Source organism: Trachypithecus francoisi, unplaced genomic scaffold, assembly GCF_009764315.1.
Source record: "Trachypithecus francoisi isolate TF-2019V2 unplaced genomic scaffold, Tfra_2.0 Lachesis_group20, whole genome shotgun sequence".
Lineage (NCBI taxonomy): Eukaryota > Metazoa > Chordata > Mammalia > Primates > Cercopithecidae > Trachypithecus > Trachypithecus francoisi.
Window position 1 is genome coordinate 34,559,011 of NW_022681466.1, and position 20,423 is coordinate 34,579,433.

The 20,423-nt window shown below is 37.6% G+C and overlaps 2 protein-coding genes across 5 annotated transcripts in view; one reads left to right on the plus strand and one right to left on the minus strand.

The window, feature by feature from the left end:
* Nucleotides 1-20,423, plus strand: part of CLTC (clathrin heavy chain) — an 80,584-nt gene that overhangs the window by 43,526 nt on the left and 16,635 nt on the right. For all 3 annotated transcript variants that reach the window (XM_033183711.1, XM_033183712.1, XM_033183713.1), the window contains 9 exons: nucleotides 1,733-1,885; nucleotides 6,794-6,916; nucleotides 8,128-8,265; nucleotides 8,507-8,671; nucleotides 8,824-9,004; nucleotides 11,095-11,258; nucleotides 15,999-16,124; nucleotides 17,031-17,173; nucleotides 19,209-19,443. In XM_033183711.1, the coding sequence (XP_033039602.1) occupies nucleotides 1,733-1,885; nucleotides 6,794-6,916; nucleotides 8,128-8,265; nucleotides 8,507-8,671; nucleotides 8,824-9,004; nucleotides 11,095-11,258; nucleotides 15,999-16,124; nucleotides 17,031-17,173; nucleotides 19,209-19,443 (1,428 nt within the window). The remainder of the gene's footprint in view (nucleotides 1-1,732; nucleotides 1,886-6,793; nucleotides 6,917-8,127; nucleotides 8,266-8,506; nucleotides 8,672-8,823; nucleotides 9,005-11,094; nucleotides 11,259-15,998; nucleotides 16,125-17,030; nucleotides 17,174-19,208; nucleotides 19,444-20,423) is intronic.
* Nucleotides 16,947-20,423, minus strand: part of PTRH2 (peptidyl-tRNA hydrolase 2) — a 32,942-nt gene continuing 29,465 nt past the window's right edge. For both annotated transcript variants that reach the window (XR_004430702.1, XR_004430703.1), the window contains exon 3: nucleotides 16,947-17,151. The gene's annotated coding sequence lies outside the window, so the exon portion shown is untranslated. The remainder of the gene's footprint in view (nucleotides 17,152-20,423) is intronic.

Consider the following 20,423-nt stretch of genomic DNA (forward strand, 5'->3'; position numbering starts at 1 on the left):
AGTTTTAGCTGTCCATTAGTGTTAATTCCTTTCACACCACCATATTAAAAAAACCGTTCTCCTCAAAGTTGTAGTATGGAATTGCCATTATCAAGAACTGAAGTAGTATTGTTTAAAGCACTCTGAATAGTGAATAACATTTAATGTTATTATTCTTTCAGCATTAGTATATATTAGTACTGTTTTTATATTATTAATTCTAAGTCCTTGTTTCTTGACCCAGTTTCTGGCAATCTTGTAAGATACTAGAGAATAGTTTATCAGATATGGGATGCTTGGACAGGAGTCTCTGATGAAGAATAGCCACACTAGCGAGTATCTGAGGTCCATCCTAATTGATTAAGATAAGGCAGGGCTGAGTTCGGTAGCTCACACCTGTAATCCCACTACTTAGGGAGGCCGAGGCAAAAGGATCACAAGGATCACTTGATGCAAGGAGTCTGAGACCAGCCTAGGCAACACAGAGAGACTCTATCAAATAAATACACACTATTTTTTAAGAAGATAAGGGAGGGTGAGAACAGCCAAGGTAACTGAGTTAACCTATGTAACAGGGTGAAAGCTTTTTAGGTATCATTACCCTTTTCTGTGAACAGTCATATGGGACCATTTGTGGTATTAATAAAAGAGACATTAATCAACTATTCATTAGCATGTTCAGTTAAGATTATAGACTCTGATACAACTTTGTATCTTTGGCATTAAATATCATTTATAAGAGTTAGTCTCCAAAGTAGAAAGTCAACTTTGGTATGTAAACCAGAACTCTTAGGAAATGAATTTCCAGATTGGGCAGCTCAATGAGTAAGGCAGACTGAATAACACAGAAGACAGTATTTGCTTGTATACTACCTAAACTTTCTTAAGAATATCCTTCCTGACCTATAAGCTTAAATCCAAGTCAAGAAGATAGTGGTGCTTAGATCCTTTAGACATATATAGGTTACACTGGGATTTAATAACTGTCCTTATGGTAAACCTCATCTGGCTCCTTCAATATCAAATTTTCAGTTGATAATGTTACATTAAAAGTTGCTTTTTGCCGGGCACGGTGGCTCATGCCTGTAGTCCCAGCACTTTGGGAGGCCGAGGCGGGCGGATCATGAGGTCAAGAGATCGAGGCCATCCTGGCTAACACTGTGAAACCCCGTCTCTACTAAAAAATACAAAACAAAATTAGCCGGGCGTGGTGGCGGGCGCCTGTAGTCCCAGCTACTTGGCAGGCTGAGGCAGGAGAATGCGGTGAACCCGGTAGGCGGAGCTTGCAGCTAGCCGAGATCGCGCCACTGCACTCCAGCCTGGGTGACAGAGTGAGACTCTGTCTCAAAAAAAAACAAAAAAAAATGTTGCTTTTTGTTTTTGAAAAATTGGGGCCATGTGATGTGAGTCTGATATCTGAATATTCTTAGTAGTTGGAAGTACAAGAGGTAGAAGATTCTGCTTTAAAGTACTTAAATCCCTAATATAATAAGGTAGTTGATAATATCTATAAGATTGCAGTCTAGGTGAGCTTTTTATCTTTAAATAAGATTTGTGGAGAATTCTACTGAGATATTGCTGTGAATACAAGATTAAGAGTCTACCAGCCACAACCCCTGCATATTTATAATATATTCTGTGAAACTAAGTACCTCTCATACTAGTTATTACTTATAGTGGATATAGTGTCAACTGCTCATTTCTAAAACAGTTGTTGATCGATCACTAAACAATCTCTTTTTCCTTTGGACAGCTGGAATGTTCTGAAGAACTGGGTGATCTTGTGAAATCTGTGGATCCTACATTGGCACTTAGTGTGTACCTAAGGGCTAACGTCCCAAATAAAGTCATTCAGTGCTTTGCAGAAACAGGTCAAGTCCAGAAGATTGTTTTATATGCTAAAAAAGTGAGTTCAATGAAACAAATTCTCAGCATGAATTCATCGAAGCATTGACAGAGAAATTAGCCTGTATTAACTCTTGATTACTTTAATAGTGAATTTCCTTTCATTTTGATTTACTTTGAAATGTATAAAAATTCTCTTACCCCTCATATCAAATTCATACTTGTTAAATTGAGACAATAACTCTTGCATGGCTTATCAGAATTTAAGATAGCAGGCATGTTTAACATGTTAGAACAAACTTTTGAAATACTCATTTATTGAAAATGGATAAGCCAGGCCAGGCGTGGTGGCTTGCGCCAGTAATCCCAGCACTTTGGGAGGCCAAGGCGGGCAGATCACTTGAGCTCAGGAGTTTGAGACCAGTCTGGGCAACATGGTGAAACCCTGTCTTTACTAAAAATACAAGAAAGTAGTCAGGCGTGGTGGTATGTGCCTGTGGTCCTAGCTACTCAGGAAGCCAAGGTGGGAGGATCACTTGAGCCCAGGGGGCAGAGGTTTCAGTGAACCGAGATTGCACCTCTGCACTCCAGCTTGGATGACAAAGAAGACCCTGTCTCAAAAAAAATAAAATAAAATAAAATGGATAAGCCAATTATAAAAATTGACAGGTGTTTGTTCAAATATGTCATCATCAAGGTCTAACTGGGGACCTTAAATTGCAAATGAATTTGTGCTTTCACGAGTAGTTCCATATTAGCAAGATTTTATAGTAGAAAAAGTCTTTAAATGCTATAAAATTGAAACTTAGGAGCAGCGTTTAAGTCTTTGTTTGTCTCTGATAAAACAGACTTTAAACCATCAAAGATCAAAAGAGACAAAGAAGGCCATTACATAATGGTAAAGGGATCAATTCAACAGGAAGAGCTAACTCTCCTAAATATCTATGCACCCAATACAGGAGCACCCAGATTCATAAAGCAAGTCCTTAGAGACCTACAAAGAGACTTAGACTCCCATACAATAATAATGGGAGACTTCAACACTCCACTGTCAACATTAGACAGATCAACCAGACAGAAAGTTAACAAGGATATCCAGGAATTGAACTCATCTCTGCACCAAGCGGACCTAATAGACATCTATAGAACTCTCCACCCCAAATCAACAGAATATACATTCTTCTCAGCACCACATCGCACTTATTCCAAAATTGACCACATAATTGGAAGTAAAGCACTCCTCAGCAAATGTACAAGAACAGAAATTATAACAAACGGTCTCTCAGACCACAGTGCAATCAAACTAGAACTCAGGACTAAGAAACTCAATCAAAACCGCTCAACTACATGGAAACCGAACAACCTGCTCCTGAATGACTACTGGGTACATAACGAAATGAAAGCAGAAATAAAGATGTTCTCTGAAACCAATGAGAACAAAGATACAACATACCAGAATCTCTGGGACACATTTAAAGCAGTATGTAGAGGGAAATTTATAGCACTAAATGCCCACAAGAGAAAGCAGGAGAGATCTAAAATTGACACTCTAACATCACAATTAAAAGAACTAGAGAGGCAAGAACAAACACATTCAAAAGCTAGCAGAAGGCAAGAAATAACTAAGATCAGAGCAGAACTGAAGGAGATAGAGACACAAAAAACCCTCCAAAAAATCAATGAATCCAGGAGTTGGTTTTTTGAAAAGATCAACAAAATTGACAGACCGCTAGCAAGACTAATAAAGAAGAAAAGAGAGAGGAATCAAATAGTCGCAATAAAAAATGATAAAGGGGATATCACCACCGACCCCACAGAAATACAAACAACCATCAGAGAATACTATAAATGCCTCTACGCAAATCAACTAGAAAATCTAGAAGAAATGGATAATTTCCTGGACGCTTACACTCTCCCAAGACTAAACCAGGAAGAAGTTGAATCCCTGAATAGACCAATAGCAGGCTCTGAAATTGAGGCAACAATTAATAGCCTACCTACCAAAAAAAGTCCAGGACCAGATGGATTCACAGCTGAATTCTACCAGAGGTACAAGGAGGAGCTGGTACCATTCCTTCTGAAACTATTTCAATCAATAGAAAAAGAGGGAATCCTCCCTAACTCTTTTTATGAGGCCAACATCATCCTGATACCAAAGCCTGGCAGAGACACAACAAAAAAAGAGAATTTTAGGCCAATATCCCTGATGAACATCGATGCAAAAATTCTCAATAAAATACTGGCAAACCGGATTCAGCAGCACATCAAAAAGCTTATCCACCATGATCAAGTGGGCTTCATCCCTGGGATGCAAGGCTGGTTCAACATTAGCAAATCAATAAACGTAATCCAGCATAAACAGAACCAAAGACAAGAACCACATGATTATCTCAATAGATGCAGAAAAGGCTTTTGACAAAATTCAACAGCCCTTTATGCTAAAAACGCTCAATAAATTCGGTATTGATGGAACGTACCTCAAAATAATAAGAGCTATTTATGACAAACCCACAGCTAATATCATACTGAATGGGCAAAAAGTGGAAAAATTCCCTTTGAAAACTGGCACAAGACAGGGATGCCCTCTCTCACCACTCCTATTCAACATCGTGTTGGAAGTTCTGGCTAGGGCAATCAGGCAAGAGAAAGAAATCAAGGGTATCCAGTTAGGAAAAGAAGAAGTCAAATTGTCCCTGTTTGCAGATGACATGATTGTATATTTAGAAAACCCCATTGTCTCAGCCCAAAATCTCCTTAAGCTGATAAGCAACTTCAGCAAAGTCTCAGGATACAAAATAATGTGCAAAAATCACAAGCATTCTTATACACCAGTAACAGACAAGCAGAGAGCCAAATCAGGAATGAACTTCCATTCACAATTGCTTCAAAGAGAATAAAATACCTAGGAATCCAGCTTACAAGGGATGTAAAGGACCTCTTCAAGGAGAACTACAAACCACTGCTCAGTGAAATCAAAGAGGACACAAACAAATGGAAGAACATACCATGCTCATGGATAGGAAGAATCAATATCGTGAAAATGGCCATACTGCCCAAGGTTATTTATAGATTCAATGCCATCCCCATCAAGCTACCAATGACTTTCTTCACAGAATTGGAAAAAACGGCTTTAAAGTTCATATGGAACCAAAAAAGAGCCCGCATTGCCAAGACAATCCTAAGTCAAAAGGACAAAGCTGGAGGCGTCACGCTACCTGACTTCAAACTATACTACAAGGCTACAGTAACCAAAACAGCATGGTACTGGTACCACAACAGAGATATAGACCAATGGAACAGAACAGAGTCCTCAGAAATAATACCACACATCTACAGCCATCTGATCTTTGACAAACCTGACAAAAACAAGAAATGGGGAAAGGATTCCCTATTTAATAAATGGTGTTGGGAAAATTGGCTAGCCATAAGTAGAAAGCTGAAACTGGATCCTTTCCTTACCCCTTATACGAAAATTAATTCAAGATGGATCAGAGACTTAAATGTTAGACCTAATACCATAAAAACCCTAGAAGAAAATCTAGGTAGTACCATTCAGGACATAGGCATGGGCAAGGACTTCATGTCTAAAACACCAAAAGCAACGGCAGCAAAAGCAAAAATTGACACATGGGATCTAATTAAACTAAAGAGCTTTTGCACAGCAAAAGAAACTACCATCAGAGTGAACAGGCAACCTACAGAATGGGAGAAAATTTTTGCAACCTACTCATCTGACAAAGGGCTAATATCCAGAATCTACAAAGAACTCAAACAAATATACAAGAAAAAAACAAACAACCCCATCAAAAAGTGGGGAAAGGATATGAACAGACATTTCTCAAAAGAAGACATCCATACAGCCAACAGACACATGAAAAAATGCTCATCATCACTCGCCATCAGAGAAATGCAAATAAAACCACAATGAGATACCATCTCACACCAGTTAGAATGGCAATCATTAAGAAGTCAGGAAACAACAGGTGTTGGAGAGGATGTGGAGAAATAGGAACACTTTTACACTGTTGGTGGGATTGTAAACTAGTTCAACCATTATGGAAAACAGTATGGCGATTCCTCAAGGATCTAGAACTAGATGTACCATATGACCCAGCCATCCCACTACTGGGTATATACCCAAAGGATTATAAATTACTCTACTACAAAGACACATGCACACGTATGTTTATTGCGGCACTATTCACAATAGCAAAGACTTGGAATCAACCCAAATGTCCATCTGTGACAGACTGGATTAAGAAAATGTGGCACATATACACCATGGAATACTATGCAGCCATAAAAAAGGATGAGTTTGCGTCCTTTGTAGAGACATGGATGCAGCTGGAATCCATCATTCTTAGCAAACTATCACAAGAAGAGAAAACCAAACACCGCATGTTCTCACTCATAGGTGGGAACTGAACAATGAGATCACTTGGACTCGGGAAGGGGAACATCACACACTGGGGCCTATCATGGGGAGGGGGGAGGAGGGAGGGATTGCATTGGGGAGTTATACATGATATAAACGTCATGCACATGTACCCTAGAACTTAAAGTATAATAAAAATAAAAATAAATAAAAAAAAAGAAAGTAGTCAGGCGTGGTGGTATGTGCCTGTGGTCCTAGCTACTCAGGAAGCCAAGGTGGGAGGATCACTTGAGCCCAGGGGGCAGAGGTTTCAGTGAACCGAGATTGCACCTCTGCACTCCAGCTTGGATGACAAAGAAGACCCTGTCTCAAAAAAAAAAAAATAAAATAAAATGGATAAGCCATTATAAAAATTGACAGGTGTTTGTTCAAATATGTCATCATCAAGGTCTAACTGGGCCCTTAAATTGCAAATGAATTTGTGCTTTCACGAGTAGTTCCATATTAGCAAGATTTTATAGTAGAAAAAGTCTTTAAATGCTATAAAATTGAAACTTAGGAGCAGCGTTTAAGTCTTTGTTTGTTTGTTTGTAGGTTGGATACACTCCAGATTGGATATTTCTGCTGAGAAATGTAATGCGAATCAGTCCAGATCAGGGACAGCAGTTTGCCCAAATGTTAGTTCAAGATGAAGAGCCTCTTGCTGACATCACACAGGTAATGTGATTACAATATATTTTGTAGAAGCTGATTGAAACGGAGAGTGGGGGCCAGCCGTGGTGGTTCATGCTTGTAATCTCAATACTTTGGGAGACCAAGGTGGGAGGATTGCTTGAGGCCAAGAATTCAAGAGCAGTCTGGGCAACATGTGAGACCCTGTAACTACAAAAAATCTAAAAATCAGCTGGGTGTGGTGGCACATGCCTGTCGTCCTAGCTACTCAGGTGACTGAAGTGGAGGGACAGCTTGAGCCTGGGAGGTCCAGGCTGCAGTGAGCTGTGATCGTTCCATTGCACTCCAACCTGGGCAACAGAGTGAGACTCTCTTAAAAAGAAAAAAAAGAAAACTTACAGTTTGTAGAAATTAAAGCTTTGTCACTCTATATGGATAAACCTCAAATGCCTTGCAAAAAAAAGCAAGTTGCAAAAGAATGGACAGTATGAAACCCTCTGCATGTAGTTTTAATATATGCAAAACAAACATCTTATTTAGAGATGTATATGTATTAAAAATATGAAAAATACATGGGGATGATAAAACAAGATAGTGGTTGCCACTGGGTGTGGGGAGAGGGAAGAGATGCATTTGGAAGTATGAGTCACAGTCCTTCATATTGTTTATGCTATTGTTTTTCAAAAGTTTATAAAAATAAAGGTCTGTCAGGCCAGGCATGGTGGCTCACGCCTGTAATCCCAGCACTTTGGGAGGCTGAGGTTGGCGGATCACCTGAGGTCAGGAGTTTGAGACCAGCCTAGCCAATATAGCAAAACCCTGTCTGTACTAAAAATAACAAAAAATTATCCAGGTGTGGTGGCAGATGCCTGTAATCCCAGCTACTTGGGAGCTGAGGCAGGAGAATCGCTTGAACCCGGAAGGCAGAGGTTACAGTGAGCTGGGATCGTGCCATTGCACTGCAGCCTGGGCAACAAGAGCAAAACTCCGCCTCAAAAAAATAAAATAAATAAAATAATAAAATAAAGGTCTATTGGTTCAATTGTGTTCTGCTATTATGTAATATCTTGAAATATTTTGTAGGTTTTATCAGAACTGAAAATAACTGTGTTCTCTAGAGGACAAAAATTTGTTCTTAAAGTGTTCATATTGTCCAAATAAAATTCTCAGGTAAAGAAAGAGTTCGTGCATAATTTTGTCTACTTACTCTCCATAGTATCTTAAAACAATTTCTTTTAAATCTATTTTTTTTGTAGATTGTAGATGTCTTTATGGAATACAATCTAATTCAGCAATGTACTGCATTCTTGCTTGATGCTCTGAAGAATAATCGCCCATCTGAAGGTCCTTTACAGACGCGGTTACTTGAGATGAACCTTATGCATGCCCCTCAAGTATGTGTTTTAATGCTTTTTAGGCATGTTTCCAACATTGTTTTAGTGGTTGTGCAGAGCGTCTCAGATTGTCGTGCAAAGCTACTGAGATGCCTACTCCTTATACAAGAAAATTTAGCTATTATAATATTCTTTTGTACTTTCTTTAACAGTTCACTATTAAACCTTAATCTGTAATGGATATTGAATTACTCATATAAATGGAGTGGACAATTAACTTTCCTTGTTTGTGGTTTTACAGGTTGCAGATGCTATTCTAGGCAATCAGATGTTCACACATTATGACCGGGCTCACATTGCTCAACTGTGTGAAAAGGCTGGCCTACTGCAGCGTGCATTAGAACACTTCACTGATTTATATGATATAAAACGTGCAGTGGTTCACACCCATCTTCTTAACCCTGAGGTATTTCAGTTTCTTACCTAATAGATGGTGTTAGTTGTGATTAATAGGTACACTGAAAATGTGTTTGTGGTACTAAATATTAATGATTTCATACCACCATGAGGTTCAACATTATTTCATCCATTCATTCATTCATTTATTTTATCTTGTAGTGGTTAGTCAACTACTTTGGTTCCTTATCAGTAGAAGACTCCCTAGAATGTCTCAGAGCCATGCTGTCTGCCAACATTCGTCAGAATCTGCAGATCTGTGTTCAAGTGGCTTCTAAATACCATGAACAACTGTCAACTCAGTCTCTGATTGAACTTTTTGAATCTTTCAAGAGTTTTGAAGGTAAGTAGGGGTTTTTGAGTTTTTAAAAAAAACTACTTAAGATAGCCAAGAAGAGGTATGCTTATGATCAGGCTATTGGAAATTTTGTCTTTCTTTTTTTTTTTGAGACGGAGTCTCGCTCTGTCACCCAGGTTGAGTGCAGTGGCCGGATCTCGCTTCCGCCTCCCAGGTTTACGCCATTCTCCTGCCTCAGCCTCCCGAGTAGTTGGGACCACAGGCACCCGCCACCTCGCCCGGCTGTTTTTTTTTTGTATTTTTTTAGTAGAGACGGGGTTTCACCGTGTTAGCCAGGATGGTCTCGATCTCCTGACCTTGTGATCCACCCGTCTCGGCCTCCCAGAGTGCTGGGATTACAGGCTTGAGCCACCGCGCCCAGCCTGGAAATTTTATCTTTCTAAAAATTTGTTCTATGGGACATTTTAATTTTTATTCAATAAATGTTGTCAAGGCCCTTTTATGTTGGATCCTAAGGATATGCAGTGAACAAGACCATCTGTTTGGATATTTTTATAGATGAATGAAAGGTAGAATTTTAAGAGAAAAATATGTAGTGGTGTTGAAATTGCATAAAATGAAAATACAGGTTGAGTGTCCCTAATCTGAAAATCCAAAATGCACCAAAGCCTGAAACTTTTTGAGCACCAACATTCTCAAAGGAAATGCTTGTTGGAGCATTTCAGAAATTGGATTTTCAGATTAGGGATGCTGATCAGGTAATTATAAAGCGAATATTCCAAAGTTGAAAATCTGAAACATGTCTGGTCTCAAGTATTTTGGATAGGGGATACTCAATCTGTACTAATGATCGGGTATAATAACATTTTATGCTTATATGTCTGACTCTTAACAATAGCAGGTGATTCTTGCCAAGGGCATTTTGTGATTTGTTGCTATTTAGCAGAATTTCTTAACCTTAGTACTATAGACATTTAGGGCTGGATAATCATTGTAGAGGGGTATTCGTGTAGATGTAGAATATTTAGTAGAATATTTAGCAGCATTCCTGATTTCTACCCACTAGATGCCAGTAGCGTCAGCTCCACCAGTTGTGACAACCAAAAATGTCTTCAGACATTGCCAGTGTCACCTGTGAGGAAAATCACCTCAGTTGAGAACCACTGCTATGCAGGGTACTAACGTAATCACTGTTGGGTGGCTAAGTTCTGGTCCTCAATTGCCTTTCTCTCCTCTTTGTAGTAGTAGTGCTCTATTGAGAAGGAGTAAGACAGTCTGCTACTTTTCTTAATTTTCACAGTTTCAAAATGTTAACTATGCACTAAATTTACACTGTTTCGTACAGCAGTCACTAGCCACATATAGCAGCTATTCACATCGAAAGTTATTAAAATTAAATAAAATTTAATATTTAGTTATTCAGTCACTCTGGCCACATTTCAAGTGCTTAATAGCCATGTGTAGTTAGTGGCTATTATATTGGGGGGCAAAGATAAGATTTTCATCATTGCAGAAGGTTCTTGTGGACAATACTGCACTAAATTCTTCCCAAATTATTTTGTATGTTTCCTATAAACTGCATATTGAGAAATACCAGGTATTGGGGTCTTCATTTAAAATTTCCCATATGGGGCACAGTGGTGTATGCCTTTAATAATCCCAGTGCTTTGGGAGGCCAAGGCAGGAGGATTGCTTGAGGCCACAAATTCAAGACCAGCCTGGGTAACACAGCAAGACCCCATCTCTACAAAAATTTTCTTAAAAATTAGCCTGGCATAGTGGCATGCACCTAGCTACTTAGGAGGTTGAGGTGGAAGGATTGCTTGATCCCAGGAGTTTGAGGCTGCAGTGAGCTATGATCGTGCCACTGCACTCTAGCCTAGGTGACAGAGACCTGCCTCAATAAAAAAGAAAAAAAGGCAACATTGGGTTGAATTGTCTGTTCTTTAGGATTAAAGTGCAAATCCATTTTACTGATCTGATTAATGGAATAATTAGTATTTTTATCGAGCTTTTTAAGCAACCAACTTATATTTGGGAGTATTCAATGTAACAGTTTTTTAATTGCATAAATGCTTTTCAGTCATTCTCAAAAGTGTGCCTATGCTTAATTGTAATTACTTGTTTCTTTAAAGGTCTCTTTTATTTTCTGGGATCCATTGTTAACTTTAGCCAGGACCCAGATGTGCACTTTAAATATATTCAGGCAGCTTGCAAGACTGGGCAAATCAAAGAAGTAGAAAGAATCTGTAGAGAAAGCAATTGCTATGATCCTGAGCGAGTCAAGAATTTTCTTAAGGTAAGTGGTTTTGAGTAACGTGTTTTCTGGTTGGATTCCAGTTTAGCAGTTCTACAAGGGTTTGGTCGTAGTTCAAAAATATTTTTTCCCTAAATGTGAAATTGTTAGCATTCTTAAGTTGTGTGCTGGATTATTTCTTCCAAACATAATACTCTGTGGTTTCCTTTGAAATACGGAAGGAAATCGGTGACTAAGAATGACCATCTGTTTAAAAGAAGAAAAAAAATAGCACTATTTCAAAGGAATTTCCTTTAATTTTGGATGGAAAAATTTAGAAAAGTGGTTGTATACTTTCAGTGTCATTTGAGAATCATTTAGGCTTTTGAATATTAACATCAGCTTGCTCTTCATACATTTTGAGGAGCCTCTACGGTAGGCAAAGGGATCTGTTATCTAAGGAATGTATAGGCTTACCTCTTTCATCAAGTTTGCCCAACTCTAGAAACTAAAATATTATTCATATATAATTCATAAATTAAAGGTACAACGATCAAACAAAACGCTCAGCTTTGTGACACATGAAATCAGTTATAGAGAAGTAAGGACCACCTGTGTTGCAGGGAGGAGTAATGGTCCACACATTCTGAACTCTAGAAGATCCCTAAGGGCAGTTAATTTTGTTTAATGTTTAACTTAGCTTTAGCTTTATTCTTGTAACTACCAGTTACTTTGTGAGGGAAATAAAGCTTTAAAGTTGATAGCTATCTGTAAAAGACCAGGAAAACTACAAAACACTTAGATTACTGCTCCCTCACTGCCTATTATGTGTGTGTATGTATTATATATATATATAAAATGATTCCTGAGACTTTACAGAAAGTTCTGAAGTATTTTTTGTCTTGGAAGAATTTTAAATTACAAGTGAAACCAAAATGTTTATTGTAGAATACAGTATGAAAAGTAGGCTTTTCCTGCTCCCAGACTATCATCATTTGTGCCTGTGGTTGCACTGGCAGATTGTTCTTTTGAAGAATTTACTACCTGGGCTCTAGATGAAATAGCAAAACCCTTAGGGATTTTAGTGTAATGAGGTAGTCAAAATGTTGAAATTGCTCTACGTTTTAGATTAAAAGATACACTTTTCAAAAAAGTGTAGCTTTATAATGTCTTTGGCCATCATGAATATTCTGGGTAACCTAGCCAGTATGCTATGTTTGGACCAAAACTTTCTGGTATCAAAAAACCCCTCCAGATGAGAAAGATTTGATACTCTATGCTTGACTAGTGTACCCATAATACTGATTCACTTCCTTCTGTATCATTACTATTTCCTTAAAACACACACACACACACACAAACTACTACTAGATTCTTTTGGGGGCAGGGGGTGTTGGGGTTTTTTTGTTGTTTTTCTTTTTAAGCTGTGAAGTTCAGGGGGGTGCATGGGCAGGTGTGTTATGTAGGTAAACTTGTGTCATGGGGGTTTGTTGTACAGATTGTTTCGTCACCCAGGTATGAAGCCTACAACCCATTAGTTATTTTTCCTGATCCTCTCCCTCCTCCCACCCCCCACCCTTCAGTAGGCCCCAGTGTCTGTTGTTCCTCTCTGTGTCCATGTGTTCTCATCATTTATCTCCCACTTACTAGTGAGAACATGCAGTATTTGGTTTTCTGTTCCTGTGTTAATACTACCAGATTCTTACATGATTTCTTTTTGTTTTTATTGAGCCCTCAGCTTTTATGCTTAAATTGTAACTTCTTTAGCTTTGGATTTTAATATTTGAGTTACATATATATGGAAGGCAAAATGAAATTAACTGTTATCATTTAATTATCACATTCTTGAGCTTTAAAAAAATCCTCTAGTAAAGAAATAAAAAATAATCCTCTGGGTACTAGGATGGTACTGCCTTAGGTTTGCATATCCCATGGGATCTAATCAGATGACGATTTCCCCTCTACACTTGTGAATTAGGTGCAAGCCTGATATAGTAGGGGTGTGGATGTGGATTATGAGGTTTTGAGTCAGTCAGACCTGTTTCAAATTCTACTTAGCCATTGTTTGTTCATTCAGTATATGTCTAGCTGTTACCTCAGGCAAGTTAATGAATGTGCCTCTGCCTCAGTTTCTTCAACCATAAGCTATGTTTATTTATCAAGTACCTTGTATACTATAGATGTTGAGGTAGTAACTATTACTGATAAGTGATAAGCCTTGGAAAAAGGTGGAGTTAGCCTAAATGGGATTTCTGTCAGGCAGGTATTTATTTCTCTTTGATATCAATTTGTACCTGATTCTTTGAAGGAATTTACTTCCAGCCAGGATTAGAGGTGAATTTAGTGTCTTATGTCTACATAATTTGAGATGGGAGCTCAATACTAAGATGCAACTATCACATTTATCCTCTGATGCCAGTGTTGAGGATGAACATAATAGATTCCTTGTTAACCTGTAGGACATTGTTACAATGCCTCTTACCACTGTCATTAAACTTAATTTTAGAGGTACTAGCTACATGATAATTTACTGGTGTTGTAAGTAAACCCTGTGTCATAAGAAAAATACCGTTGACTCTGATCTTGAATATTCGAGTGCCAATTGTGTGTTAGACACCAGGAATAAAGAGATTGGTAGAACATAGCTTCTCCTTTAAGGTACCCTGTGAGCAGGATAAAATTGTGTCATTAGCATCATGTGGCTTATGCCCTAAGTTTGTAGAACTGTAAACTCTCTGTAGAAAGCATGTAACTGTTCATCAGACCCATGATCTGCTCCTTGCTACCTTTGATCTTATTTTCTACCTTTCTTTTTTTCTTCTTTCCTGGTTTAGCTTCAGCCACACTGGCCTGCTTGCTATTCCTGGAACTCCCCCAACCCTGTCCTGCCCAAGGGCCTTTGCTTGTGCCCTGTACTACTTATTCTTTCATGACCTTCTCTTTTTCCTTCTTTGGGTTTCTGATTGAATGTCATAAGAGAGGATGTCTCAGGTTGCCCTGTGTAAAATAGAACCCATTCCTACCCCATTTTGCTTGTTTTTCTTTGTAACACCACTGTGAACGTCTCCTCCCACTAGAATGTAAGTTCCTTGAGAGAATGGACTCTGCTTCCTTTGTTGCCTGCTGTATCTCCAGTAACTAAGAACAGAGTCTGATACTTGGGTACTCATAAATATTTGTTAAATGAACAAATTTATGTTGAAGAAAACCTCTGACTATGTTAATATAATTTCAAGTTTGATCTTAAAATCTTTAACCATTATAACTGGAGGTTAATTAAACATTTAGTAGGTAATTTAATATTATTAAAGTGTTAATAACATTTCTACCATGTATAAAATCATGTGCAAATTTTAGCAATCAAGAAAATAACCTAGATTTTGTCTGCTTTTTAAATCTGAAATTTTCTTTTGGAATACAGTTAGTATTCCACAAAAGTGGAATTATTTGCCACAGAAGTTTAAACACCTATGCATGAAAATAGAGTAAGTAATCCTAGATTATTTGTAAGTGATAAAGATAAAAAAAATTTTATATGTGTGTAGGTAAGATGACTAGTGTGTTGATCCATACTTTTTTGATGTTCGTTTAGTAGGAAAAACATGACATACTAAAATTTTTGCATAGATAGATGCAGACAGATTCTAGAAATGATTGCAACAGCTATTAGTGCAGAGTTTCCATGGTGTTAAACAATACTTGCTTTAGAAAACCTTCCTTAATGTGGAAAATGTGCAGCTTTACAGACATTTTTATTTTTTAATATAGGATGGCTAAATTAAAATTAAGATTTACCTTGGTGTTCTTGGAACACTTCATAGACTAGTCTTTGTATTATTTATAATTGAGTAACTAATATCCCCTAGTCTCAGGAGCCATTTTATTCTAACCTTGAAAATAATGTTCTTAGTGGCCATCACTGGGGGAAGTTCTACCCTACTTAGTTCTGCTTCCCTAGTAGACTATGTTAGAGGAATCATTTATTGAGGAATGTTTCACTGTGTATAAATGAATTCCTGATGGAAACTGTTGTTTTTTGTGCTCTACCTTATGTCTGTGGAATGTAACAGGACATGTATCAGGTAAATGCCCAGTACAGGTTTTACTTACCTGTCTGTAACATCTTCTATGTCAATCTATAAGTAGGATTGTAGTTTGGTATCTGTAATGGAATGGTAAAAGCAGTTGGCAATTTAAAGAGGTCTTTTCTTTAAATGCTGGGTTTTTTTTGGGGGTGGGGGGCGGTTCTTATGGCCACATGTAGTCACCATCATGCTGCTCCTTGTAGGCTTTGTTTTAATAGAGTATTAGAGACTGGTTGTCTAGATTGGATGTGGGGAGGGATAGAAAATCATTAGTTTGAAATAAATGTGAGCCATTTATGCCATATGTTTGACAATGTGACTATAGTTATTAAGTTGATTTCAAAAACAGTGGAAGTGTTACTACCAATGAAAGTCCCAGTGTGGTGACTCTCAGATGAGTGGCTCTCTCATCTGAGAGCCACTCATCTGAGAGCCACTGCTGGCTCAGGTATCTTAATTTGTTACTCTTGTTTTCTGGTAAAGGGTGTGTATGGGAAGGACCTGGTATCTTGCTGTGTGAATCCAAGTATTGCTTAGTAAAAATTTACTGAAACTGGGATGTACACACTCAACTATTGGGACATTCTTTCTTTAACAGAAGAGCCATGCTTGTGTGAGCCTCTCTTGTTAGTGTAGAACAGATTCTCATATTTTACATAGATTTGATACCTCATAGAAGGAGAAAATTAAAGCTTCCTTTTGTTTGTCTTTTTTTCAGGAAGCGAAACTAACAGATCAGCTACCACTTATCATTGTGTGTGATCGATTTGACTTTGTCCATGATTTGGTGCTCTATTTATATAGAAATAATCTTCAAAAGTATATAGAGATATATGTACAGAAGGTAAGTAATATGTAGGTAATGTAAAGGTATAATCTTACTATAGATTTTATTTCTCATATTCTGGAAATCCTTTTGAAACTCTGTACTCAATAAGAGTGGTCTGCAGCTTTTAACGTGGGTTTTTTTGTTTTTGTTTTTGAGACAGGGTCTTGCTCTGTCACCCATGCTGGAATACAGTGGCACAATCATAGCTCACTCTAACCTTAAACTCCTGGGCTCAAGCAATCCTCCTGCCTTAGCCTCCTAAGTATCTGGGACTGCAGGTGCATACTACCATGCCCTGCTGCTTTTAATACTTTTTTCCCCAGCAGAATCCTTTCTTGGATTAAAATTCTACATGCTTTCCTAGCAAGCCGACTCAGGGAAGGGGAAAAGAAATGCATGCCAAGTGCGTAAAATGTAAGAATAGAACTGCTATTGTTGAAAAAGTTGGGTAGCCTAGGGCCCTACTAACTTGATAGGCCTTGAGGTATCCGTGTAGAAGCCCTAGACTCCAAAGCAGAGTTTTCAAACCATCTTAAATACAGCTATTAGATACTTCACCTTCTAACTGTAGAAACAGGCAGTATTGCTATAATGGGAATCTTTTAATTAGATAGTCTTGCATAGTCATCTTTGTAGTTTCTTTGGATTTATTCATCATATGGAACAATACTTGGGTAACTAATAGAGAATATAGTATATGTGCTTTCAATACTTATTAAACCATGAAGTCTTGTTTTTAGCCGGACCTCCTGCTAAATTCCTCTATCTAGTTGCAAATTTAGACCCTCAGTTTATTACTGAATTTAAAAACTGAACTTAAAGAAAAACTGAGCTTAAAAGCGATAAATGGTTTTATTTTTTCTAATTCCTCTTTGCTTTTAATAACATAGTGACATTCTTCTACTTTTTTTTTAACCACAGGTGAATCCAAGTCGACTTCCTGTGGTTATTGGAGGATTACTTGATGTTGACTGTTCTGAAGATGTCATAAAAAACTTGATTCTTGTTGTAAGAGGTCAATTCTCTACTGATGAGCTTGTTGCTGAGGTTGAAAAAAGAAACAGGTGTAGTACCATTTTAACAGGGATAAGTTACTCTTTCTTAGCATGGCAATAGATAAAAATATAGGTAGTCATTTGTCCAAAACTACTCAACAACACGTGGAGAATAATTTCCTGAAGACACCTCACGTAGAGGTGATAAGCTAACTAATAGTGCCCAAAAAAAGTCTGTTTTCTGAAACATTATAGCTGTCATAGCAAATCTGTTAACCTGGTTGATCCTTTTTTTGGCATATTTATAATTACAGCTATATGGTTTGACTTTATGTGTTTTTAATATAAACTATGTACTAAGTCTCCTGTTTAGTTAGGTGTGATACCTATGTATTTAACAACTAATTCTTTACTGATTAATAGTGTGGTGTTTCCAACCTGAGAAAGCTGCTTAATAAAAACAAATAGCGTGGTGTTTATTTAAGTATGAGGCAAAAGAGTTCCCTGTGCAACTCTTGAATTCAACTGATGTTTAATTTATAGTACCTTAACATGGTAATACATGATAATATGGATTTCCAATAGAATATAATGTAAGTGCTTCTAAAACTTACAGACTGTGAAGTCTTTTTTTAGCTGGAACATTTTGAGGAACTAGTGTTTAGGAAGTACTGATATAAATGAGGTTGGTGAGGTGGTATGCTAGTGGGAAGGTCTGCTGTTGATATAAGAAGAAATTAAGAAAGTCTGTGGGATTTCATTTTAACCTGAGTTGGTATAGGTGGTCTACTAATTATATTCTTAGAATTTATATTAGAATATTTCAAACATGGAAAAATTTTGCATTTAAGGGTAATAGAGATATACAGTTAATACTGACTTAAAGGTTTGAGCCTAGTTTCAAGTAATTTCATGTCATAACAATTTAACATTTAATAAGAGGTTCAGTTGAGTCTTAAATCTATTACCTGAAAATAATCTTATTGCATATTCCAAGCAAATGGCAGTTACCGTTAGATAATTTAGTCTTTAAGTGACATATTGTGAAAAGCTAGATTCACCTCTAAGTCACTAGTCTAGACATGCCTTAGCTAATTTTTATTCCTTAAGTTGACATGGCACATCTTGGATTGCACATGTTTATAGGAGCTGGATTTTTGCCTCTATTTATTAAAATTGTCTTCTCCCTAATGGGAGTGTTCATAATAACCATGTGAATTTGATAGACAAAATTACAGAATAATGCTTTTTCTTTGGCTGCTTTTAATGTTTAAATCATTGGTAAAAGAGGCTTGGGCCAGGCGTGGTGGCTTGTGCCTGTAGTCCCAGCTTCTAGGGAGGCTTAGGTGAGAGGATTGCTTGAGCCCAGGAGGTCAGGGCCGCAGTGAGCCATGTTCCCACCACTGCACTCCAGCTTGGGCAACAGAAGACCCTGGCTTTAAAATAAAAATAAAAATAAAAGAAGGCATGGTCATCAGGACTACCAAAACAAGCTATAGTATAGCAAAACTGTGCTCCTTGATGGAGTGTTTATATGACAGCTACAACCATTAAACCCAGAGCTTCTAAAGCTACCAGATTTTATTCCCAGTATGTATTTAGGGTTTGGCTGTAGGCAATGCTGTATGTTAACTGTGTTAAGAGCTGAAAGAACTCTCAGATAATCTGGCCTATATAATATCACCTCCCCATTTCTATCCATAAACAAAATTTCCTAAGGTCTAGATATTTTGTGTGTTATAAAGAAAGGACACTGTGTGACTCTCTAATCTTTTATTCAGATGTAAGCAGGTAGGTATATCATACAGCAGATAAATCTGGGAGAGTGAAAATAGCCTTATATATCTTCTTTTTATTCTTGGGCAACTCAATTATCTTTTGAGTCCAAGGATCACTTGAGCCCAAGGCTGTAGTGCACAATGATTATGGCTGGAATAGCCACTGCACTTCAGTCTGGGCAATGTAGCAGTACTCGGGGGGAAAAAAAGTATGTGAAAGTGAAAGCACGTTGTAGACCATAAGGTATTTACATAGTTAGCATGTCAAGAGTGTATTATTTATAATGCAGTATGTGTGTGTGAGGTTTTTTTCCCCTTTTTCCTAGATTGAAACTGCTTCTGCCTTGGCTAGAGGCCAGAATTCATGAGGGCTGTGAGGAGCCTGCTACTCACAATGCCTTAGCCAAAATCTACATAGACAGTAATAACAACCCGGAGAGATTTCTTCGTGAAAATCCCTACTATGACAGTCGCGTTGTTGGAAAGTATTGTGAGAAGAGAGATCCACATCTGGCCTGTGTTGCTTATGAACGTGGCCAGTGTGATCTGGAACTTATTAATGTAAGTACTGCTAGCTGAATATGTAAAAAAGCTGCATTTTTAAAAACCTGTTATATGAGAGGTTCAGGGTGATTTCAGGTAATATGGGACATTTGGGGATGGTGGGTGCTTTTTTAAAACTTTATTTGCTAATCATTGTGAATCTGAAAGTGCCCAAATAGTGGATAAAGTCTATATACCCTTTATTCTGATTAACTCGTTAATGTTTTAACCCCATTAGCCTTACCATTTGTGTTCTCACACTCTTACGTGCAGGCACACCATTCATACATATGTGTATACACACGTCTATTATTTTTTAACCACGTGGGAATAAGTGGAATGCATCATGGCCTTATACCCCTTCAGAGTGTATGGCCTAAGAATAAGGATATTCTGTTTCATTAACCACATGAAATATACCAGCTTCAGTCAGTTTGACATTGACAGGATACCTTTAAAAATCTGTTCTATTCTAGTTGTGTCAATTAACCAATGACATCCTTTGTAGCAGTTTTTTCCCCTCTAGTCTAAGGTTATATATGACTTGTAGTTTTAGGGTCTCTTTAGTCTCCTGTACTCTGGAATGGTTCTTCAGTCTTTTGTTTTTTATGACACTGATATTTTTGTAAACAGATAGTTGCTTTTTCTATTTGTAACTATTTTATATAGGTGAAATTTAAAGCAACATCAAATTAACCATTTTAAAGTGAACAATTCAGTGACATTCAGTACATTTACAATGTTATATAATCACCTTTATCTAGTTCCAATTTTTCATCACTTCAAAAGGAAACTCTGTATTCCTTAAACAGTTCCTCCACATACCCCCTTCTCCCAGCCCCTGACAACCACCAGACTGTACTCTGTCTCTATGGATTCGCCTATTGTCTATATTTCATTTAAATGTAAAGTCTCTTTTTAAAATATAGAATGTGTCTCATTTTGATTCCTCTGATGGTTCCTGATGGTTAGATTTAGATTACACGTTTCCACCCAGA